The following is a 26,206-nucleotide window of genomic DNA, read 5'->3' as shown; positions in this document are numbered from 1 at the left end:
GACAAAGCTAGAGCCAACTCCAAATACTTGGTATCAATGCAGTCAGGGGAACAAAGATTCCTTTAGGTGAATTGCAGTCATTCAATCAAAGTAGCAACAGTTTTATAGAATTAGACAATGGGAATGGAAGGAAAAGAGACTCTCTAGGGCTACCATTGAGTTGAAATACTCCATAGTGAAGTCAGTTTCTCCTGTGGGTTTTGATTCGGAAAGTCACATTGTTTCCAAGACTCATCACTTGATACCTACCCAGTACATGGCTTTATCGTTTACAAAGGGCATTGCTTGTAAGTTCTACAAACACTCTGTAAGCTAGGTCTTCCATAAATAAATAATAATTTATTTAGCACTTCAGAATTTACAAAGCTCCATGTATGATCTCTTTTTTTAACATTTTATTTATTTATTTGAGAGAGTGAACAAGAGGGAGAAGGAGCGGGAGGGGGAGAGGGGGAGAAGCAGACTCCCCACTGAGCAGGGAGCCCAATGTGGGACTCCATCCCGGGACTCTGGGATCATGACCTGAGCCGAAGGCAGACGTTTAATTGACTAAGCCACCCAAGCGTCCCTCCATGTATGTGTGATCTCTGGTTATTCATCCTTCTCACAAGTTTTAAAGATGAGAAAGGAAGATTCAAAAAGTTGAAATTATTATTTGTCCAAATTCATGGGACGAGTAACAGCAAAAACCAGGTATTCTGACTCTGGGTCCTTTTCCTACACACTCCCTTCTCTTCATCCTATTTTGTAAGACCTTCTCTTTTACTTTAATGATATTTTCCAGAATTAATTCTCACAGTCACTTTATTCTTTTCTAGGTCTCTGACTGTAAAAGCCACTTTACAGTCTACCTATTGTATGATCACGTTTCTTCCTTTCAGTTTGCATTTCATTCCCAATCAGATTGTCATCTCTTTGAAAGCAGACACTGTGGTTTCTATCACAGAATGAGGCCTTCCCAGCAAGAAGGGTAAACCTGCGCAGAAATCCACATTGGTGACTGCCATTCCAGCATACTGTTTCTCCTGTAATGCATGAGCACCAAAGACAGCAATAAAACACTTTGAGCTACCAGCGCTACATGGTTGACTTGGCACACTCATCAGCTAAGCTGCTTGCTTCAGAGCTTGAGCCTCACTTCACACAACAAAATTTCAAGTCCACACACAGCACAGACTATTAGAATCACACTCATTTAGATGAAATCAAAATGTTAGATCCAGAAATGCCAAAAATTACTGTAAGAATGAAGGACTTGTTGATGTTTATCTCTCAAACTTCCTTGTATTTTTTTTTTAATTATGTTAGTCACCATACAGCACATCATTAGTTTTTGATGCAGTGTTCCATGATTCATCATTTGCATATAACACCCAGTGCTCCATGCAGTACATTCCCTCCTTAATACCCATCATCAGGCTCACCCGTCCCCCCAACCCCCTTCCTGCTAAAACTCTCCATTTGTTTCCCAGAGTCCGTAGTGTCTCATGGTTCGTCTCCCACTCCGATTTCTCCCCCTTCATTTTTCCCCTTCTCCATTGTCCTCCAGGCTATTCCTTATGTTCCACACAAATAAGGGAAACCATATGATAGTTGACTTTCTCTGTTTGACTTATTTCACTTAGCATAACCTCCTCCAGTCCCATCCAAGTTGATGCAAAAGTTGGGTAATTATCCTTTCTGATGGCTGAGTAATATTCCATTGTCTATATGGACCACATCTTCTTTATCCATTTGTCTATTGAAGGACATCTTGGCTCTTTCCACAGTTTGGCTATTGTGGACATTGCTGTATGAACACTGAGGTGCATATGCCCCTTCTTTTCACTGCATCCATATCTTTGGGGTAAATACCCAGTAGTACAATTGCTGGATCATAGGGTAGCTCTATTTTTTATTTTTTTGAGGAACCTCCACACTGTTTTCCAAAGTGTCTGCACCAATTTGCTTTCCCACCAACAGTGTAAGAGGGTGAACTTCCTTGTATGGTTACCAAACCTCCTGCCATATGGAGATCATTCCTGAGGAATGTTTTCAGAGTTTAAGCATCAAGTGTGTATGTGTGTGTGTGTGTAAATTGCATATGTGTACACATGTGTATATTAAAACATCTGTTCACCATTGTCCTCCTTCCTTCCACTGTAACTCTCTCTTCTCATCTACTGCTCCTTATTTCTCAGTCTTTTCTCCCAGATAATAGGATTTGGGCTAAAGGGCTAGTTCAATCAATTACTGACAGGTTTATTCATCTATCAAATTCAAATCAAAAGGGTCCGACTCACAGGGATATTTTCACCAAATGCTATGTACGTGAAGATACTCTGTAAAGCGTCATGTGTAACAGAAAACTGTCTCCCCCCAGAATTTCATATAGAAGCAGATGGATAGAAATGAACCTCCCGGGTGGTCTCCTAGGGAAGAAAAAAATCTTAGAATTCTCATCATCTTATTTCCTTTCACTCTTCTGATCCTGATGACATTCTTTGTGTGCCTAGCTGGATTCCCAGGTCAGATTGCAGGTGTCCTGTTCACAGGGATTGTGCTTCATTCATCAACATATGACCCATTAACCACACTCTGCAAGGGAAGAAGGTTAATCTTTGCCTGCTGTGTCTTGGTGGATCAGAGGTGTATTCGATTTATTTCCATGTAGCTTGTTGACTTCATTCTCATTACCTTATAGTCATATACATTGAACACAGAAATTTTTAGCACTAGCTGTCAGATCTTTCTTCACTCGAGCAGACTTTCTGTAATTTCTGTCTAGACGTCAAGCTGAAGAGTCCTGGCTCCTCAGGGCCTATCTGGATGATGTACGAGTCAGCTTCGTCTTAAAAAGGGCAAACTCTGGAGCCTGAGAATTGAATGCTGCCTCCATTTCTTACTAGCTGTGATAGTGGCCATCTTATGTAACCACTGTGATCCTCAGTTATCCATCCGTAGAATAGAGATGCTAATACCAACCACATAGTGGCTCCATGAGGAATGGAAGAATCATGAAAACACCAGTGCTTTCCTACAGAAGGCTCTCATGCAATGCTTACTCCCTTTTTTCTTTACTGCTACCCTCTCTGTTACTGCCCCACAACTTTCACTATTCTCACTCCTTTCAAAACTTGCCATTCAGGACAAATCTCAGTAATAAACTCTTGAAGTTACCACTAATAATAATTGTACCATTTCTATTGTCTTAACTGACTTCAGCTCTAAGCTCCTCCCCTTCCCTAGGTATCCTCAACCCTGATGCTGATGACTCTCTGACCCCCACAAGGGCCAGCACAAAGCCTTACTGCTGTCACTGATTAGCACAGATTCTCTCAGCTTCACTCCTGCCTATCTCTCTCCATATACTTCACTCCAGATAATAAGAACCATGACTCAGCAGTAACTAAAAAATGAATGGCTGAATCTTAGAGGTAGTTCTTAAAGTTAGTTTCCATGGTTACTGAATGGTTAGAGAAGGAATGGATAAATCCAAAAGACAATCTTGAAGTAAATAGAAAATTTTATTTTCTTCCAGCACTTCCTAAAGTTCTGCAGTATTATTTTCATAGTATCCTTTTTGACATACCATTGCTGGTATGAACTCAGATCACCTTATGTTCCTAAACTGTCATTTCATCCTTTGTTTTGTGTAATTTGCTATTGTGTGTTAAGAACCCAAGAATTCTATCTCCACGTATCAGGCCTAGAACTCCCTTCCCACTTTCATCTTTCCTTGTAATAATCCAATACCACGTCTACTAAATTTTCCTCCATTATCCTACAGCACGTACTCCAATTAGGAAGTATATCTTCCTATAATTCCTGATAGAAACTATAAGTATCCCTAACTCTTGACCTTTCTAAGATCATCCCCCAACTTAGACTTCTTTTCTCCCTTTATCTTCTGCCCCATTTCCTCCTCACTACATCCGCTCACAAACTCTTTGCCTGTCTCATTTACCACTGTGTATCCCAGAATATAGAAAATTTCTTGATACATGACCAACATTCAGCCAATTTATATTTATAGACTTACAGACTTTCTCTCAAGTCCCACTTCAAAAATAATTTTTTTAACCTACACTATTTTCTTTGAATTCTTACATAAGCCACATTCATCTTTATTTTTATCAGCTGATTTTAAGTTCCTTGAAGATGAAATTCATAACTTGCCTCACTTTGCATCTCTCAGAGTACCTTGATAATATGAAGAAATTAAATATCATCTTGGAGGAAAGGTCCATAACCTAAAACAAGAATGATTCATAAAATGCATTTCTCACCTACTGTTTTCCAGTCTCTGTTCTAAGATCTGACCTTCATGAACTGGAGTCTTTGTCTTCACTGTTACTAGTTACCTGTGTAATCTCCATTGATACACTCAAGTTCTCTGAGTTTTGGACTCTTCTAGGAACTAAGAGGTATACTAAGTTGTAATGTCTCTTCCCATCATAGAATTCTGTGAATTCTAAATATTTATCAGTAGATTGATGAGTGGTATTTGAAAAGTACTCATGACTATTTTCTATTTCTTTTGATTTATTTGTTCAACAGATGTTTATTGAATGCTCCGAGGTAATGCATATGCTAAAAACACCAGAGGTACAGCAGTGAGCATAATCCATGCATCCCGAGGTATCCTGCTTCTGATACCATGATGCCCTGGATGTCCCAGTGACCTAATTCACTTAAATTTCTTTGATAAAAGGGTAAAATTTTGCTAAACCCTCCACCCCAATTCCAGCTAGCTCTTATTAACATAAAATATTTACTTTAGGAGAAATTTAAGCAAACAAATAAGTATTCCATACAGTTGTAACTTCTCTGGGGGTTCTCAGATCTGTGATCTTAAGCTATTGCCTGGATGACTACTATGATGGAAGAAGTGAAGGTTTAACCAGTTGTTCTGGGAGGCTTTCCCTATATTGAACTAGAGCAGCAGCTCCATTTACAAATCTGCTTTACATCTTGAGATGATACTCCTAAAATTTTTTTTTAATAACCACTGTTCTGGGTAACTAATTGGAATTAAAACGAAATAACAGACAGGATGTTATACATATTAATGTGTAATGATTGGGGACTCCATATTCAGTATGTGTTTTAATGATATCTTTAAAATGAAACACCCATTTTCCTTTCAGAGGCCAAGGGATGTGGGATTGAAACTCCCATAAATCCTTCAAAGAATCTAGTGGTACAACATTAGATGCATTTTTCTTGTTGTACTTGAACTTCCAGAGAGCTCCTGATGCTATCAAGTTCTTTATCATGACAGTCATCACATGTAACAACTGATAAATTTGTGGTTAAAAAGAACATTTCAGGGTTTTGTTTTGACATCCTTGATTACTTCTACACTGGGTTTTTCCCAACAAAGTGACTTTAAACACATTCTGGATTTTTGGTAGTTCAAAGAGGATTAAGTCTATATCACAGAAATAAAATTCACTAATAATACTAGGAAGTTCAAAAGTAACTTTCTTATAAACCTCCAGTCAACACCAAAAAGCATTTGTGTAAAGGATTCAATGTCTTATTTGGGACTTATTCAGGACTAGAAAATAATAGTGTTTTCTTTATATTGATCATAAAGCAAAACAACTAAGGGTAGAGGCAATAAAACATGGGACAGCCTATGGACACTAAAAAAAAAAAAAAAAAAAAAAAAGTCCAGTGAAAAATCTCCTAATTCTGAAATGACTTATTTGCAAGCCAAATGTTAAATGAGCATGAAGAAAGGCATTTAGTAAGAAGCACTCAAAGACATGCTCGTCTGTAAGATATCCCACAACTCATTTCACCAACATGTGTGAGGAACGACCTTTTTTGGGACTTCCCCAGTCTTGATTTACTTTTTGAAAAGGAAGGACATTCTTAATCTAGCTTGAATTATGGTTTGGAAAGACTTTGATGACCTTTATACATTTTCTTCCCTAAAACCTTAAAAAGTGGTATAGCTAGTATCAGGTTTAAAAGCACTCCTTCTTCCTGGAATTGTAGCTAGAAGATACTGGCCAAGACATTTTCTACAAAGGGTCCTTTTACTGTGTTCATGTAAGGCTCTGACTTGAACTGTCCTTATGCCTAGGGTTCCAGCAAGCTGGTTCTCTAGCTCTGACTCTCATACGCTCACAGAAGCCTTTGACCTTGTCTGTTACAAATGTATTAACAACTGAACCTCAAAGATTTGAAAAACTGATCTTCAGCGAATGGGACTTTTTGACAAGTTTAGAAGATATACCCAAAGTTGGATACTGCGTGTGCTTTCCAAGTTAGATATAAAATGATTTTGTATATATTCCTTTTGAATTAGCAAAATTAAGAAAATCAGACTCACTAACTTAAGATCTCTGGTCATCTGTTGGAGCTTCTTTAGCATCTGGGTAAACACATATCATTCTCTTCCTTAAGTTGCCAGATTCAGAAATAACAAAGTCTACTGAAAGTTGGTTTTTGTTTGGTTTTGTTTTGTTTTTATAGTCACAATATTCTTCTCTGTGAGGACGGGCATGCTGTGGTGGCAGATTTTGGAGGTGAGATTTCCATGAATAATACCCCAAATGACATCAGTCTCTTTCTTCCTTCCTAGTTGGTGCCTAATATTATCTGATGAATCTGAAAATGGATTTCACACTGACACTATGCTTCTCTAGGTCATTCAAATTTCAGTGACCCTGATTCTCAAAAGTATATCATTTATTTTCAGTTTTTCCCCTTTGATATCCCCAACTAAAAAAAGGAAGTGAGCATTTAAATAAGATAGATGTTCTTGGGGTTTCAAAATTTTATCTGTGATTTTGATCTTGTTTTTAAAGATATTTCCTTGACATGAATTTGTTTTCTCTCTCCCTCAGAATCAAGATTTCTACAGTCTCTAGACGAAGACAACATGACAAAACAACCTGGGGTTTGCTGCTGCTTGTGTTCCCTATAATTATGAAACAATTAAAATGTGTAAACTCAGCATGAGACAAAGTGAGATGAGAGCAGCTTTAACTGGAAGCATTGTCACCATCCCAGGGGCAGGATAATGTTTTATGTTTTTATTTTCAATAAGCCCTCAAAAAAACTCTTTCAAGGCTCTACCGAAAAATAGATTAGATATATATTTGGGAAAGGCTATGGGCAAAGTAATACACAACTTGTTTAAAATATAACTTAAAAAAGTACATGGCAGGCATAGTTAATTGGTTCTCAGTTTTAGATCTTCTTTATTAAGCAGTGGAGTGAATGTTTAATCAGTAACTAACTATAGAATTTGTAGTTAACCCGCATCTATTAACAACTTTTTTCAACTTTAACATTATAAGGCAATATGTCACATAACCAAACATTAATATTTAAGTAAAATATAAGTTATAACATCTGAAGCAAGCATAATTGTACTCAAAATGCTTGCTATTAAATTTATTACCTGCTCTCTCCTTTGCTCCCCCCACCCCCAAAATGTAACTTCTCTTTCTAGACTACCTCTGTTATTTAATTACCCAAGTTTGAAGTAATTTTCATTCCTTCCTTCCCTGCTTCCACTGACTTTACTCACTTTTTCTGTCTGTTTGCATGCTTGTTTTAAGTTCAACCCAACCTCTCATTTTCCACCTCAGTGCAGGTCTTCATCATCTCTCTTCTGAACTAGAAGTAGGATTCTAACTCCAGTATTCTCTTCCAGTTCATTCTTTGCAACATCAGCCAAGTATTGGTTCTGTCAATTCACTTCCTCTTATAAATCATCAAAGATACCCACTACCCAGGGCACCTGGGTGGCTCAGTCAGTTAAGCATCCCAATCTTGATTTTGGCTGAGACCGTGATCTCAGGGTCCCAGGATCGAGCCCCACGTCGTGCTCTATACTCAATGGGGAATCTGCTTAGATATCTTCTCTCCTTCTTCCTCTGGGCACGCCCACTCCCTGCACATGCATGCTCTTTCTCTCCCTCTTTCACACACATAAATATAGATAGATAGATAGATAGATATCCATATATATATATATATATATATATATTTGTGTGTGTGTGTGTGTACATATATCTCCACTACCCACAGGCCAAATCCAAATTCATTATCTAGCAGCCTCCTGTCCTCCCCAGTCTGGCTCAGAGCCACTCTGTGATCCCTTCGCCCACAGTAAGTTCTCTCAGATCCCCTATAGCCCAGCACACAACACTCCTGGTCATTCCCCAAACATGCCATTCACCTTCGTAGCCCTGTGACTCTCCTAGTGTGGTTTTCTCTATCTGGATAGCCTTTTACTCCACTCCACCGGAAAGGAGTCTACTCATCTTGCAAGACCCAGGAAATTTTATCCATTTTAAGTGACTTCCCTTCCATAACATCCCCTCCCCGCTGCCTCCTCCCCATGTACTTTTCTGTCTGTGCTTTTGTACATTTTGCACTGCTAATTTAAACTCTTATTTATTCAGTCTACAAACATTTATTGAGGGCCTACCCTGTATCGGGCATTGTGTAAAGGATGAGAAATGCAAAATGTGAAGAAAAGTTTAGTCCTTGATCTCAAGGAGCTCATTTTCTAATGGAGAAAACATGGTAATAAGCAGATAGATTGAAAGCAGTGTGGAAATTCAGTGGTAAATAAGGTGTGACAAAGCATCATGGGAGCTCAGGTGGGATGTATGGGAATAAATTAGGTGTAGGGAAAACAGAAAGAAGTGGCAGGTAGAATGAACAACAGTATGAGCAAAGTCACAGGGGAGAATGAGAAATATCAGACTTCCTAGGGAACCTCAAACAAGTTGGCATTATTGGCATGCACTGTGTGAGGAAGAGAGAGTGAAAGATGAGTTAGAGCAGAAGGCAGGAACCACATCACGGACCGTGTTGTATTGTAAGCAGGATTATGCATGCTGGTTTCCCCAGTTAGACTTCACTCATTCATCCAACAAGTATCTATGGGCTCTTTACTAGATGCCAGACATTCTTCTAGGAATGGGGGATATTACAGTGAACAAATTAATTTTTTTATTCCTATGGAGCTAATATTCTACTAAAAAGAGATAGACACTGAACAAATTAACAGAATGTATATTGTTAAGAGACAATAATGCAAAGAGACAAGTATTATGAAGAAAAAACAAAGCACAGTATATGAATGGAGAGTAGTAGGGTGTCATTTAGATAGGGCAAGAAGGAAAGATAACATTTGATGAGAGACCTGATCAATAGTCATCCATGTGGGGGGAAAAGCAATACAGAGTAAGTGCAAAGGCCCTGAGGCAGAAAAATTCTCTGTGTTCAAGAAGAGACTGACTGGAGTGGAGTAAACAAGAGAAGAATGGTAGGGTATGAGATAAGGGAGGTGGAAAAGAATGAGTCCTCTTTTTGACAGGGCACACAGACCTGGGACATAGAGATATCTAAATCAGTGGTTCTCAGCCCCAGCTGCACACTGGAATCACTTCAGGAACTTGTTTAAAAAGTATGCCATTTGAATCTAACCCCCAGAAATTCTGATTTAATTGGCTTGGGGTTGATCTTAGGTGCCTGTATCTTTTAAAAGTTTCCCTAGGTGACTCTCAAATACATCCAGACTGGCTAAATAAATTTTTGTGAATAAAACTGAATGTCACCAACAGCAAGTAATTTTTTTATCCTAGCAGTGTAGTCTTTAAGCACAGCACTACTCTAGATTTATTTTGAAGACTATTTTGTTTCCCACTAGTTTTGTGGCCTTGTGTAAGTTGGCTAATTACTCTATTACTCCCCTGTGGAAAAATGGGCACATTGTATGCCTACTTACACTTATGCAATGTTGTGTCACAAGGCATAATCTGCTACATAAGTGGAGGCTATTTGAAATATGAAAGCTCATGTGAAAGAATTGCATATAAGTACCATAATCGGAATAGAGATATTCTTGGAATGCTGTAATTATGCATGATTTCAAAATAAGGTAGACACTTCAAAAGAATTATCAGCAGCCAGCTCTGCATAGAATTTTGGGAAGAGCAATAAAAGAATACTGGTTTCCTTCAGTGAAAATATAAAGAAGGTGTTTGGTGAAGTTCATTGATAAGGTTATGGCTCCATGGGATTTTAGACCTGGAAGGGCTTGCCTCCTCTGTTTTGCCCTTGAGGAATCTGAGGTCCAGGAAGCATATGAGATTTGTTCAGAGCTGCCCAAACAGGCAGTGGTAGAGCTAGAACTGGAATTTTCATCTCCTGACTCAAAACCCTAGTGCTCTTTCCCCTAAACCACAAATAAACCAAAATTATGCATTTGCATCCCAGAATGGAAACTTATATTTAAAACCAAAAAATATATAACTGCAAGTGAAAAAGAATGTAAATAATGCCATCAAAACATGAATATGAAACTTTGTACAGAGAAAATTATAACAGTTTATAGACTTTGGTCCTGGAATACTAATTGCGCAAACCGCATTCAGAAATAACACAACTGGGCGGACAAAGGCGATGCGACAGATGTGATCCTGCCAGTAAGATATCTGCTTTGTAGGAATATTCTGGGTCCTCCCCTAAGGTCCTTTCTCTCCTCGGTCATGAAGGAACTGTTTAAGGGTCTAATTTAGTGACTTCCTAAATTACAACCTGAAGATCTAAAGGAGGGAAGGTGCCTCCCACATGTGTGATCCACCCCCAAGGAGCCAGAGAGCTCTTGGATGAATCGTGATTGGCTTTTCAGAAGCCTGTATGGCTTCTAGGGGTAAGATGCTCAGAAGTAAACAGAAAATGCTGCTGCTGTGATCATCATTTTATAAGACGCAGGGTTACTTGATGATTAATATTGTTGCAATATTTTTGGAAGAATTATGAATCTCATGATCTTCCAATGATTAAAAAAATGCTCTTTGTAAAAATGAGCAACAATTGAAAACCTACTGTTTATGTATAAACACACCAGTTTGTTGCACAGTATAGGGCAATCAATGTTATTTTATGTTTAAAGCTTTTGAGAACAATGTGAGAACACTTAAATCCTTACTAAGAAAAACACTGTTCTACAATGGGATAACTAAACATTTGGCAAATGACTTGTGGATGTTTCTGGACACACAGAACCTCCGCTGGATGGCTCCTGAGGTGTTCACGCAGTGCACACGCTACACCATCAAAGCTGACGTCTTCAGCTATGCTCTGTGTCTATGGGAACTCCTCACCGGTGAAATTCCATTCGCTCATCTCAAGCCAGGTAAGACATCCTGCCAAGTTTCTCTGTTTTCCAGAGTTCTGTGCATTTTCATGACTTCAAGAAACACTTATTTCCATAAAGTAATACTCTTGGTGGGTTGGCAAGGTGAGAATTAAGTAAACAATTTCAATTTGGTTGCTTTATTTTAAAAAATTATATTTATTTATTTGAGAAAGAGAGATAGCGAGAGAGAAAGAGCACAAGCAACGGGGAGAGGGATAAGCAGACTCCCCGCTGAGCCAGGAGCCTGAGGCAGGGTTCAATCCCAGGACCCTGAGACCGACCCTGGCCTGAGCCAAAGGCAGACACTTAACTGACTGAGTCACCCAGGCGCCCCTCAATTTGTTTTAAAGCGTGTGCCAATAATGTAGACACTGTAATATCTATTTTTTGAGATTAGATTCTAGATGCTTCTTTTTAGTGTGTATATAAGGGTGAGCTGAAAGTAGCAACACATAAAAATAAACTCTCAGGACTGTTTTCTGCTTGTCTCACATTATAGAAGGGATTGCTTTTCCTGGTAATTTTGTATTACATAAATGTATACCTTCCAAAAATGGGGCTTTGTGAGTGAGCCTAATTTTGGGTGATAATATACATTAGACTCTGTGTACACGTAGACTGTAGAGGTATGCAGTCTAATCACATGAAAAATATACACATACTTGAGGTTTAAGGTAAATTTTATTTGCATCTGCTCTTCATTTTATTTGAGTTGATTTTATGTCTTGTCATTCTATTTACTTTCCTGTATTCACCATGAGACTGGAAATTTGCCCCCAGCAATCACTCATCTAATTTATGGCTTTACAGGTTTGCCTTTTCCAGTATGTCCTATAAATGAAATCATGTTGTTGATTTTTAGTAATTCATTCTTTTTTTGTCCCTGAGTACTATTCGATTGTGTGGGTAGGTCTCAATTTAATTGTGTATTCACAAGTTGATGATTATTTGAATTATTCTTACTTTGGGACTACTATGAATAAGATAGGTAAAGCCATTTAGGTCTTTGTGTGGATGGTGTTATTACTCTTGAATAAATACGTAAGAAATAATTACTAGATCTTATGAAAAGAGTTTTTCTAAGGTGTTTGTACCGTGATGGATTCCCACCAGCAGTGGATTAGAATTCCAGTTGCTACACATCCTTGCCAGGACTTTTTGGTCACCTGTTTAAAATAAAATATTAGCTGCTTAAGTAGGTATCTAATGGTGTGCTGTTGTAGTATTATTTTATAATTCTCTAACAACTAATGATGTTGATAATCTTTTCACATGTTTATGTGTGTCCATGCCTCTTTCTTTGGTGAAGTGTTTGTTCACATTGCCTTATTATTCACTTGTAAGAGTTCTTAGATTCTAGGTACAAGTCTTTCATCTGCTATGCGTTTTGAAAGTATTTTTCTCTAGTCTGTGGCTTGCCTTTTCATAGTCCTAGCAATGTCTTGAAAGAAGTTTTTAGTTTCAATGAAGTCTACCTTATCAAAGTTTTAAATCATATTTTTTGTATCCTTTTTAAACCTCGGTTGCATCAATAAGACCACAAAGATTTCCTCCTATGTTTTCTTACAGAACTCTTAGAGGTTTGGGTTTATATTTTTAAAATATATTTGTCTTTTTTTTTAATGGCACAGGTATGAACTTTTGTTATTCTTTTGCTAATTGACTTGTTTTTTGGGCACCTGGGTGGCTCAGTCAGTTAAGCATCTGCCTTTGGCTCAGGTCATGATCCTAGAGTCCCAGCGTCAGTGGGGAGCCTGCTTCTCCCTCTCTCTCTGCAGCTCCCAGTGCTTGCGCTACCCTCTCCCCTCAACTGAATAAAAAATATTTTAAAAATTCATCATAAAAAATGTATTTGTTTTAATATGGATGTAATTTTCCAGCATAGTTTGTTGAAAAAACTTTCTTTTCTCCATTAAATTATTTTGGTAGTATTGTCAAAAATCAATTGCCCATATATGTATTTATTTTTGAACTCTGTTCTATTGATATATGTCTACCCTTACTCTAATAGCATATTATATTATAAGGTTACATTTAAGTCTTAAAATCAGGTTAGATGAACCTTTCAACTATGTTCTTCTTTATAGAAATTGCTTTGGCTCTTCTAGGCTTTTGCTTTTCTATGTAAATTTTAGATTCAGCTTGTTTATTTTTACAAAAAAAAAAAGCCCACTGAAATTTTGGGTAGATTACATTGAGTTTATATAGATCAATTTAGGAAGAATTGACAACTTAAGCATACTGAATCTTCCAATCGGTCCATATGGTGTAGCTCTCCCATTAGGTCTTCTTTAATTTCTGTCGTCAGTGTGTTTGTAGTTTTTAGCATACAAACCTTGCACATTTTTTAAGATTTATCTCTACGCATTTTGTATTTGATACTATTGTACATGTTATTCTTTAAAATTTCAGTGTCCAATGGTTCTTTGCTAGAAGAGAGATATAATTAATTTTTAAATATCAACCTAGTACTCTACATATTTGCTAAATTTACTTATCCATTCAAGTACCTTTTTTCTACACTGTTTGGGATTTTCCGCATAGATGATTTTGTGATCTGTAAATAAAGACTTTCTTCCTTTTTAATCTGTATATCTTTTTATATCTTGTTTCTTACCTTCTTGCATAAAGACTAGTGAAGAACAATGAACAAAAAACAGAGGTGATAAGATATATACCTCAAATCTAACTCCTAAAAATTTCACCCACCACCGTGCTAGTCAAATCAAAGCTGCTGTCTTTATCACTGTAACTAATGCCATTTGACTTCTTTCCCGTCTTCTGCCCCACTTCCTTTGAGACATTTTGCTCACCTACTGTCATATGAACCCTAATCAATTTTTATATGTTAGCTTAACATGAAGTTAGAGTCTCTTTTGTGTTCAAATTAACATGTTCAAATTAACCTTATAATCTCGGGTTTAAAAAGAACCAAAAAGCCATCATATCTGGCATTCTATGGATCACCTGAGATCAGATGCCCAAAGGGCCAGGGGAAATGGGCAAATGCTCGACCCAGGAGAGTGTGATGGACAAGAAGTCACGTGCTCTGACGCCAGGGGACAGCTGCTACCCAGCTCCAGCCAAACAGTGCCATGCGGAAGTGTAGGGATCACTGCTCACTATTACCATATAAACTAATTTCTGTGTGTGTTTGTGTAGAAATCTAAAAGTTTGGGGTGCCTGGGTGGCTCATTCAGTTAAGCATCCGACTCTTGATTTCAGCTCAGGTCCTGATCTTGGGGAGATGGAGCCCATGTTGGGCTCTGTGTTGGGTATAAAGACTGCTCAAGATTCTCTCTCTCCCTTGTGCCTACAGGCTCACACTCTCTCTCTCTTTCTGTCTCTCTCAAAGAAAGAAAGAAAAAGAAAGGAAGAAAACTGAATGTTGGCGATTAATTCAGTTTTTAAGAAAGCATTTTTCAGGCTAACACCATATGAGCTAAAGAGAATCGGCATAATGTGTAAGAACATGAGCCTTGTAACTGTATGCAAGCTACTTAACCTAGCTGTACTTCACTTTGTTTTTAAAACCAGGATAATAATGGGCTACCTCAAAAGATTGGAATGTGACTAGGCACTCAATAAATATTAGCTACTATTATTATTTTTAGGCTATTATTGAGGGCTCCTCTGCCTGGGAACTGTGCTAGAGTTAAGAGGAAAACAGAGAGGAATAGGGCATTGCTCAGGCCATCATAGTAAAGAGCAGAGGTTAAGTCCCAACTTGAGAGAAGCAGAGTGCTGAAGATGCTCCCTGGAGGAGTGTGCCCGACTGTGCAAAAGGGGGAGAGGATATCAGAGAAGGAATCTAAGAAGAGGTGAGAACTGAACTACAAAAAGATGAAAACTAATTAAATAGATAAACAGTGGGGAGGTAGAGAAGGAGTTCCAGCAGAAAGCAGTATAGGCAAGGTGCAGAGGCATGAGAGATCCACAAATAATTCAGTAGGGATGAATCAGAGAATACGAGGAAACCCATCACAAGATACATGCTGTAAATGTAAACCTAGAGCCAGGTGGTGAAGGGCCTGTGTGTTCGCAGTGAAAGTCACTGCAGGAGTTTAAGCAGGGCAATAGTACAACACTAGTATTATTTTTGAATGCTCTCTCTTGCTACAAAGCTAATTCTGGATTGAAGAGGCTTGAAACCAAGGGCAAGGAGATGGGACTTGCCCGTGGGTCAAGGTGGGAGCAAAAGGGAGAGGGAGGAGTCAGGGTTAACTTCAGGCTTCTGGCCGAGCCAGCAGGAAGACATGGATCCAGGAAGAAAGCAGATTTGTGAGAGAAGTGACAAGATTAGAGAGAGAAGGAGCCAAGGTGTGAAGCCAAGCCGAGAGAGAAGAACCAGGCAAGATGAAAAAGGAGTTGGTATGACCTGGCAAACAAGAGCTGTACTGGATTCATTTCAGAGAAAGAAACCAACACCTGCTTCCCGATTTTACATCTCTCCCGGGTCTGTCTCCTCTGATATATCATGACAAACTAAAGAAGAAATCTAGGATAAATTAATCCATCGATATGTATCTTATCCAATCCCATTCCCTTATAACCAGGTACCAAATTTTGTGGATCACTTTCGGATTATAGTTTGTGGCCAAAGAAAAAGCCTCTTGTTTTCCTGTTGTTTTCCTGTGTGATGCCAGCTGGTTCACAAGGAGACTCAACTCTGTGTCCTGGGATTCCTTAATGCCAAGCTGTATCGAAGTTTCGGATATGACAGCAAATTAAGAACATCTGCCAATTCATTCTAGCCAGATTTCGGTGAGACTTCATATTGAGGTTTTAACTCAGGGTTGCAAGCTGTAATATAGGGGCCAAAATATGGCTTGCATTTTTTTTTGTCTCACATACGATTGTAAAAAATAAGAATTTAAGTACATTTAGAGACACAGTTATATCAGAGGATCCCATATTTGTAGCAATTTGTGTTTGCTACCCCTGTTTAAATATTAGATGTTCTTCTCCAATTATTATTAGGATCCTAAAGCATCCTAAGTATAATAACCTTAAAAGGCATAAGCACGTTGATGATGTGGACTATGCTTTGACATGTGATAGGAAAATAGGAGTGAGCTAAAGTTCTGAAATCCTGTGTTTGCTGTGCTAATCTTTATCAGTTTATCACTGAAAAGAGTAGAGTCAGCCAATCACTACAGAGATCACTGGAAAGATCAAATCGGTCCAATGGATGGTGATATTTCTATGAACATAGCTGATATTAAATTCCAATACTTCATTACACTGACAAAGATTGCAATGAGAATAGACATTGGTGCAAATTAATCTATTCTTCTGACAGTCTGTAATGAGAATGGGATGTGGTTTAAAAAATTAAGCCATTCTTAGTGCAATCTCAAGATTGCAATCTCATGGTCTCTCTCAGATGCTATACGCTCTGGTGATATGTCATTGAGAAGTGTCAGTTTAACAAAAAATGTGTCTTAGCGCTTGCTGGGAGAGTGGTCCGCATTTGCTTTGTTTCACCAAAGCCCAACCCATAAAAACAACAAGGTAGAATCAATTGTGTTTTTTAAAACACACATACACACAATCAAAACTGAAAAAAAAAAAATAGTCTAGTAGTTTTATCTTCGTCAAAGCTTACAAGTAAAATGTTGCACTTTATTGCTCTTTTTTTATATGGATGCCTGGATTTATTTTTATAAAACGTAAGAGTGATAGTTTAATTTAGGAATTCAGAATCTCGTACCAATTTATCTATAAGCAATATAGCTAATTAAATTCGCCATGAAGAGCTGCATAGTCATCCTCTCCACAGTGGCCCTATTGCATTATGAGCTGGGGCTGGTGACAGATGAGATGGTCTGTAGCCTTGTAATTTGCAGTAACTCAATGCAATCTTTTACTGAGTATTCAGACTCCCAGAAAATCTCAAAAGGAACTATGATTTCTGATTTAAACAGAACAGAAAATTTACAGTGTTTTTGATATCTAGTTCTCTAGATTCAGAGTAAAGGGGATCAGTGAAACCCTTAGCTCTGTAGATGATAATAATTAAAGCAACAACAGCTAATGCTTACTGAGAACCAACAATGTGCCAGATGTTCTCTGTACACTATCTCCTTTAATTCTAACAATAACCTATGGTTTAGGTTCTATTAGGATAAGATATATGCTCAACATCACGCACCAGTAAGAGGGACAGTCGAGACTTAAGTGCATGGCTCCTTGTCCCCAAAGGCCATGCTTATCACCATTACACAATGTCCTCAATGCTTCATCTTACATGTACAAATATTAATACTCACAGAGACAAATTAGCGTAATTAGGATCTCTCACAGAGTTAAAAGCAAAACCAGACTGGAAATTAGGCCCCCACATCACATTTCCTTGTTAAAGGCATTTCTTTCTTTTCTTTTTTTATTTTATTTTATTTATTTATTTGAGAGAGAGAGACATAAGAGAGTGCATTGGAGAAAGTGAGAGCACAAGCAGGAGGGAAGTGGTAGAGGGAGAAGAAGACTCCCTGCCAAGCAGGGACCCCGATGTGGGACTCAAGCCCAAGGACCCCAGGATCATGACCCTAGTCCAAGGCAGATGCCAGCTGAGTGAGCTACCCAATTGGCCCCAAGGCCAATTCTTAATAGCGATACTGTTTCAGTTTATAGAAGCCCCCTCCCCAAATGTTCTGATAAAAAGATAAAAGTATGAACTAAATATGCCACCAGATCTCAATAATTTACCCAATTGTGTCATAATTTAATATTAAACTAAGCATATTCATTCTATGGTGTTTCTTAGTGACTAGGCATTGTGCTCTATCCTAAAGACATAATAATGAGCAAGATAGCAATTGGCACCAATCCATAATCCTTATTTATTTGTACAATAAATGTTTACTGAGTCATCTATACCATGACCTGTATTATCTCCAGTGAAATCATATTTTGAACTGCCTCATTTATTGATTCATTTGGTGCCTATCAGTTGGGTGCCTACTGATTAGCTGTCATCGTGCTAAGCACAGGAGATACAATGGTGAAAAGATACAATTCCTGAGCTCAAGGAGCTTGTGATCTATTTACAGAGGCAAGCAAATAAATAGGCAATTAAGTATAATATAATATATGCTATTGTAATACCAAGTGCTATGGGAGTACCTAGGAAAGGCACCCAGAGACAGTTCATTAAGCTAAGACCTAAGGGACACTAAATATAATGTAAGAAAAGAGGGTACATACAAGAACATTTCAGGAAAAAAGGATCCCCTTTCTGAATTTGTGATTGAACCATAAAAAAGCAATGAATAGGCCAGTAATTCATCTCTTTAAAAATTATTCATTTACCAAAGTTTATGGAAAAGCCCAACACTTTTTTTCTTAGCTTATTATTGCCCACATGGAATATTCGGTACATTTGTTCACATGAATAAGTGAATGAAGGTTATCACATGCCGTACAGAATGCCTGTTGATGATCTCTAGTCATATCCCTTTTTTTCTTGATAAAGTATTAATAAGCAGTAAAGAACTTAAATCCACAAATCAAGACCATGGTTATATAAACTTTTGAGGTTGACTCACAAAATTTGTTTAATTTAAACCTCATTCAGGATGAGAGTGAGAAAAAGCTATGCTCTAAAATTGTACGGTCCACTATGGAAGCTACGAGACACACGTGGCTACTTAAATTTAAATTTATATGAACTGAAACTGAAGTAAAAGTTCACTTATTCAGTCACACCTTTTTAGTGCTTAATAGCCACATTTTAAGTGCTTAATAGGCATATGCTACCATATTGAACACTGCAGAACATTTCCATTCTTGTAAAAAGATCTCTTAGACAGTCCTACTCTAGCGCTAGATTACAAGTTTCATTAAATCATTGATAATTATCACAGTGCTGAAAAAATGGTAGGTGCTCAATAAATAGTTATTAATATTTTTAAATTTAGCCTTATTCTCTTTTAATAGCAAAGTTTCAGTTGTAAAAGTAGAAACCAACATGTACATAAATCATTTAACATATTTTATGTAGCAATCAAGGTAAAAAATTTGATGAATGGGCTGACGGTCTCTTTCCTGAATATGGAATACCAGAAAATTTCCCAGCTGTTGGTGTAACATGGCCACTTAGGCAAGACTGATAAAGTAATCTCAGAGGTGACAAATCTCAATTCCATGACCCCTCATGTTGCATTGCCCACTTTCTGGTGGAGGTGCTAATGAGTGGTATCACTGCCAAGAGTGCACAAAGCAAAAAGGAGAAGGAGATGCCAAGGCCTTGCAGAATCTGCTTTGAATAATGAAGAATTAAGTATCGTTCATCTTAAACTGATTTTCCAGACACAGTGCCAAGAAGCAAACAGGTAACTTTACAGACTTGATATCAGAGTCTAAAAGGGTTTCAGAGGAGACATTTGGCACCTGCATCTGAGTTTAACTCACTTTATGAATAGTCCCTCCCCACCCATTACGAGATGTATAATTAGTTTAAATGTGTTCACTACACTGGCTTATGTGCTTATAGCTGCACCAGCTCCACAGTATCCAAATGGTCATAAGGTGAAAAAGTAAAGTTTAAAGATCAGTGATTATTAAGCATTAGTTAATTTGTTTGCTTATTTATTTACCTCATTCCAAAAAGAATTTAAAAATTGTCAAGAGTAGCCAATGGGAGAAGCCTAACACACCTAGTTTTTTGTGACACAGAAGACACATTTTATAAGTGACATTACATTTGCTAAATATATTTTGACCAGTCTTTTGTTACTTTGTTTTCTTAGTGTCAGCAAATATAACGAGCTAATACTAACTAGAAAAGGTTGGCAAATGTGACAATGCAAATATTCTACAAACGGCATTGAAAACAAGAGTAGAAATGGAATTCCTGACTCTGCCCTCAACTTGGAACAACTGTACAATGAGAACTGCTATTGTAAGGAAGGAAATAGTAAAATACCAGACAGGCAAAGAAAATGAACTTAAAATTTTAAATACAAATAACCAATAAATATTTAGGAAAATATTAAGCCTCACTATTCATCAAAGAACAAAATTTAAACAACAAGAAATGAGCTGATATATTTGCCTCTCATATTAACAAAATCTTTTATAAAATGAGAAAGCCTAATACTGGTGTAGACGTAATGAAAAGTCTCTCACACATTAGCCACTGAGAGTGTAAATTAATACAACTCTTTAGAAAAACAGTTTATCAGGGGTGCCTGGGTGGCTCAGTGGGTTAAGCCTCTGCCTTCCGCTCAGGTCATGATCTCAGGGTCCTGGGATCGAGCCCCACATTGGGCTCTCTGCTCAGCGGGGAGCCTGCTTCTCCCTCTCTCTCTGTCTGCCTCTCTGCCTACTTGTGATATCTGTCAAATAAATAAATAAAATCTTTGAAAAAAAAAAAAACAGTTTATCAGTATGTGTCAAAAGTCTTCCGCTATGCCCTTTGGCAGGTTAATCTCACCCCTCAAAATATCATAAATAGTCTGTGAAACTGGGAAAGTCATACTGAAGATGATTACTTTGAAGTGTTTATATCCAAATTTGAACATCCTAAAATTGAGGAATGATTAAGTAAATCGTACAGAATACAGAGTTGTTAAAAATATATCAACCTTAAGTTTAATAACTGGGAAAAATGTTGATATTTAGGGGAAAAAATATTACATAATCATATACTGGATTGGGCATGAGCTCAATGTTAGAAAGAGTATATAAGAATACTCAAAATATTTAAACAACCGTCCTTTCTGAATAAGATTTTATTCTAATTATGTTTCTAAAATTCCAAAGAAAACAGGTATAAATGTTACATTTGTCAAAATTAGATAGTAATTCCGACTGATCCATAAAGCAAAATGTTGATTAACTTACATATAATTTCACTAAATTAGTAAATCTATAAACAGAAGTGAATTGGAGCAAACTTTAGTGTAAGAGAGGCAGTGTTATAGGTCATATCACAAATGTTATTAAAGTACAGACAGATGTTGATGACATCACAACCTGGAAGAGAGGAAGTCAACATCCTGGGACTTTAGCCTCCCACCGGTACAGAGTAATTTTTTCTGAGGAATAAAAAGAGCTTCAGGTGTTGTTTACAAAGTATTTGCAGTGTGAAGTGGTTGAAGAGAGCGTGGAATCTGGAACAAGAGGTTACACCAATTACTAATTATATTTAATTTTTTCACAAATTAAAAACTAGTTATATACACGCACACACACAGAAATACCTACTTTGAATGATTGTTAGGAGGTTTGAAAAAGCTTATGTATGTATCTACCATGCTGCCTGATACAAAATATGTTTAATAAAAGTACCTATGAACTTGGTTTCCAAGAGACTTACAGAAATCACTGGTTGCAAAGCAGGAAAATATGCAACAGTCAGGATTCCACAGCGAAGCCCCAAGAATCACCACACCATAATGGGGAGTTTGAGATGAGCAATATTCAGAAATCCAAGCAGACAGGTAACACTAGGGAGTTCAGTCAATGAGTGGTATTAGCTAAAATGATGGATTTGAAGTATCTAACAAAGTTTAGCAAATAGTAACTACTTTATAAATATTAAATCTTAAAATCCCAACATTCTTATAACCAGTAATGGTATTTAAGCTTAAAAAATAATCTATTTTGCCCAAGTGATAGGAGCGCTTTCTGAACTGCAAAGTTCAGCGACACCCCAAGTCTTGCTAAGTACAGGATAAGCTCTTTAGCCTGGATTTATGGCATTGTATCGTCTGGTCCAGTTTGCCTTTCAGTTCTTACTTCCTATAACATTATGTGTATATCCTATACTTCAGACACACACCCCAAACTGCTTGCTCTTTGTATGTTCTTTTGCATGCTTCTTTTTTTTTTAATATTTTATTTTATTTATTTATTTGAGAGGTAGAGAGAGACAATGAAAGAGAGAGAGCATGAGGGGAGAGAGGTCATTGCGAGAAGCAGATTTCCTGCTGAGCAGGGAGCCTGATGTGGGACTCGATCCCAGGACTCCAGGATCATGACCTGAGCCAAAGACAGTTGCTTAACCAACTGAGCCACCCAGGCGCCCCATCTTTTGCATGCTTCTTTGATCCTCTTTGTGTTCCCTCTGCTCAACAATTTGTTGAATGAACAACTGAATGAATGGACAGTTATAAAGATAAACTGATAGTATCAAATTATCCAACATTTTGTTTAGCATTAAAAAAAAAAAACAAAACAGCATAGAGCTATCTTTGAGTCTTTGCTAATGTTGCACAGATTGATTTTTGATGACTTTTTGTTTGTCTGTTCGTATGTTTCTTGAGGCAAATATGTGAGTTTCAGAACTGACATGTTCATTTGGTTCCTAGCGGCTGCTGCAGCAGACATGGCTTACCACCACATCAGACCTCCCATTGGTTATTCCATCCCCAAGCCCATATCATCTCTGCTCATGCGAGGGTGGAATGCATGTCCTGAAGTGAGTAATTCTTATTTCCTCTTAGAAAATGTGTTATGGTCAAAATCTGTCACAAATAGTGTAACTCCAAAGTCTACTTTTAGTGTGTATTTTAAGACTGTCAAGGCAGGAAGACTGATTTGCCTTCTGCTCTTTAGTCTCTAATTGCCTCAAGAAGTCTGAGTATCTCATATTTCTTTGCTGCTGCTCTCTGATTTTGAAATGTTTCTCACAACTGATTAGCAAAAGAGAGACCAGGGTATGACAGATGACTCAGAGTCTCATCTCAGCTGCAATTTTATTAACTGCACTTGAACCATACTTAGTCATTTTCTGAAGAAAGAAGTTTGGCACAAGACGGATTTGTGTTGGCTTTTCACCATGAGGCAGACCTTCAGCGAAGACCCTGTGACGAGTGGTCTTTAGTAGCACTGCCTCAAGCAGGAGGCCAGAGAACCAGTCCTAGTCCTTCCCTAATTCTTTAAGCAGTAATGTGATAAAGTAGTTAGAAGCACAGATGGTGGGATCGAGGCTATGGAAGGAATAAATAAAGTAGGACATGTAAACAGTGAAAAAAATTAAATATGATCATAGATCTAAGAATATTAAGGGTTACACTCCTATAATCCCAATGAAATCTCAGACCACTTGTCTACAAGACAGGATTCTTCTTATCTGTACCAGACATTTTGAGAATGTCTTCGTTCTCAGAGAATGACAAAGGAGGAGACTCCTCAACTTCTCTCTTGATAACACCGTTTAGTACGGTGTCTGAGAGTCTCCCTGCCAGCATGTTTTGTTGTCTATTGAAATCCTTGTGTTTTGACGTCAGCCGACATTGATTCTTCTGCTCCGAGTAGAGGGAATTAGTCCACATTAGTTCACAAAAGGGTAGCTGTTGTTGACTCAGGAAGTACCTCCCCAAAGGAGAAATGGAATAAGCCCCAGTCTAGATTTTGGAAGGAAAAGCCAAGTTCCCCACTTCTTTTTTCTAAAGACAAAACCCAGACCAAGTCATTACCCAACTGTGCAAATGTACATGGAGACTCTTAAGAAGAAAAATAAAGATTATTATGGCATATGGATTGAGTAACCTCAAAAGAAGTAATCTCTTCTCCTGACCATTCTGTTTCACAGATTATGTATTTATTGGTGTTGAATCTTTTCTCACTACCAGAAAGCAGGGACTTTTGTTTTGTTTTGTTTTGTTTGCTGCTGCAACCTCAGCACCTAGAACCATCCCTAGTAGATGTTCAAAAATACTTGTTGAATACACCAATGAGCACCACTATTGCTTATCAAACCCTCCAACACCCTCATCTGAATTTCAGTGTCCAAAAAATAATTTGTCTTGAGAATTATATGGCTTAAAATAGTTTGGGAAAAGCTTTCCTTGCTTATTCAATATGAACCTCAGGCATATTTTTGGGGAATAAGTATGTCAAAAAAGCTAATCTGAAATTTCCTTTTCTCTTTAATGTGTATAACATAAAGTATACCAAAAAATGTAAAGTAAAATTAAAAAGAACTGTCAAGGATATCCCTTTTCCTTTTATTAATGGACTCTTCATGATTATGATTATAAATTGGGAATATATGGAAGTTTTCATTTGAAGATAAAAGCAAGTCATTAGCAACTTCTAAAAGTATTTTTGGGGGGTAGAATGGATGTCACAAATAACATGTTAGGAAATAAGAGAACCAGATTAGGGCTAAAGGAGGGTATGCTTAAAGTTTAAAAAAAAATACTAAGAACCCCAAACTCAAGTGTTTAGTGGAAAAGTTTTATTGGTAAGCAGCAAAACCAATCAGTCCAGGGCCTGGGTTCTGAGAATGCAGTTCAGGGAGAAGGATGGGGGAAAAGCATAGTAGGAAGCAAAGTCTCTGACTAGCCAGCTGTATCTGGGCTTGCCAGTCAGGTGGGCCCTGGCTTGGCTGTGGTTTCCATCTCAGCATCATGAAGTTGAGCTGCTGGATGTGACGTGCCTGAAACATCATTGCTGTGCCCATCTCAATAGTGTCTTCACTCTGTGAGCAGGCTCAGTGGTGAGGAAAAGGGAAATGATGGGCTAGTTCTTATTCTTTCCTTCAACAATGACTTGTGGAGTCTTGACACAGCCCCAGGAACAAGTGCTGGGGATTCGGTGGAGACCTGTGCTCCAGGGAGCCTCAGTAAGGTCTAGTAGCCAAATGGAGATAAATTGAACAAACAAATGATTTTATAGTTATAAGCCAGACTGAGGAAAACAAGAGTAGATGAGAATGCATACTAAAGGAATTGGCAAGTGAAGGACAAAGAGATAATGTAGGTCAGGAAAGGCTTCCTGGAAGAAGAGACACCTGAGCTGAGGTCACGAGCATAAACAGGAGTTTGCTGAATGAAGGGGTTTGGTGAGAGAGAAAAACAGTCCAAGCAAAGAGAAGGTGTGCAAATTCACTGAGAGAAAGGACACAAGGGAGAGGCTTATTAGTTATGGGAAGCTTGTAGCCACTGAGAGGTTAGATCTCCATACCATCTGAGACACTAACATTATGCTCTCCTGGTCCTTGCTTTCTAGGTTATCAACTTCATTACTCATTCTTTCTTTCATATTTGTCTTTGCTTCACTCCTTGAACTTGAACCATATTATTATCTCCTATATATATGTCTTCTTAGTCAAGACCTACAAAGACAGAAGAGGACAGTGAGAAAAGCGGATATGAAATCCCAGGCAACTATATATTTGTCCCTAAAGAGGTGCAGAAATATGATTAAAGTAATTGTTTTTTAGAAAATTTGTCTGAACTTGGCATGAAAAGATTTGATAACTTACTCAGAGAATTGCAAGTCGTTCCTATAGTGAGACAGGCACTGAATTATCTTCTAGTATGATTGGGGTGGTTGAGCGTTGTTTCTTAACGTGTGGGCTGCATATTACATATTCCAGTTTACCCGGAAAAATTTGTTAAAACGAAGATTCTGGGGCCCTATTCCAAAGCTCCTGAATCAAAATGTCTAGGATAGAGCCCTGGGACTTTGCATTTAACAAGCACCTCAGCCCATCTGTGCCCAGTAAAGGCAGAGAACTGGCGGGCTGAAACAGGAGCAAAAGACACTGAAGTCTGAGCATGCGCTGAGCTGCTGTTGCATTAATCCAGTTGATTACAAGACAAAGACTACAATGGTTACCATGGGGATTCAGGAGCAAGGGCAAACTTGAGAACTACTTCAAAGCAAACAACATCCTAAGGAGGTGAAAGACTGGATTTAGGAAATGGAAAAGAGGAAGGAGCCCAGGAGAGCTGTCCTCGTCACCGCCTTCTGAGAATTAGCCAGTGACCAGAGTACTCCTTAGGCTCATAGTATCAGGGATATTGTTGGCAGTGGGAGAAAAAGCCAAGTGCTCTGCTTTAAGGTGAAGGTGGTTTTTGTTTTTTGCTTTTTTAAATAATAATAGAAAAAGGAAAAAAGAAAGATTTTTAAATACTAATAGAAAATAATAATAGAAATAATAATAATAGAAAAAGGAAATAATAATAGAAATAATAGAAAAAGGAAATAATAATAATTTATTTTTTTAAATAATAATAGAAAAAGGAAAAAAGAAAGATAGCTACCAAGAGATTAAAAAAAAAAAAAAACTAACCTGGTCTACAAAGC

General features: G+C 37.8%; 1 protein-coding gene across 1 annotated transcript in view; it reads left to right on the top strand.

Annotated features, from left to right (window-relative positions):
• Positions 1–26,206, top strand: part of TNNI3K (TNNI3 interacting kinase) — a 314,566-nt gene that overhangs the window by 213,542 nt on the left and 74,818 nt on the right. The window contains exons 19-22 of the mRNA XM_046006844.1: positions 6,469–6,521; positions 6,843–6,895; positions 11,026–11,158; positions 22,477–22,586. Coding sequence (XP_045862800.1) covers positions 6,469–6,521; positions 6,843–6,895; positions 11,026–11,158; positions 22,477–22,586 — 349 coding nt within the window. The remainder of the gene's footprint in view (positions 1–6,468; positions 6,522–6,842; positions 6,896–11,025; positions 11,159–22,476; positions 22,587–26,206) is intronic.

Source organism: Meles meles, chromosome 1 (assembly GCF_922984935.1).
Source record: "Meles meles chromosome 1, mMelMel3.1 paternal haplotype, whole genome shotgun sequence".
NCBI classification, from domain to species: domain Eukaryota; kingdom Metazoa; phylum Chordata; class Mammalia; order Carnivora; family Mustelidae; genus Meles; species Meles meles.
Note: the sequence above shows the minus strand (reverse complement) of the source record. Positions and strands in the feature narration are given on the sequence as shown.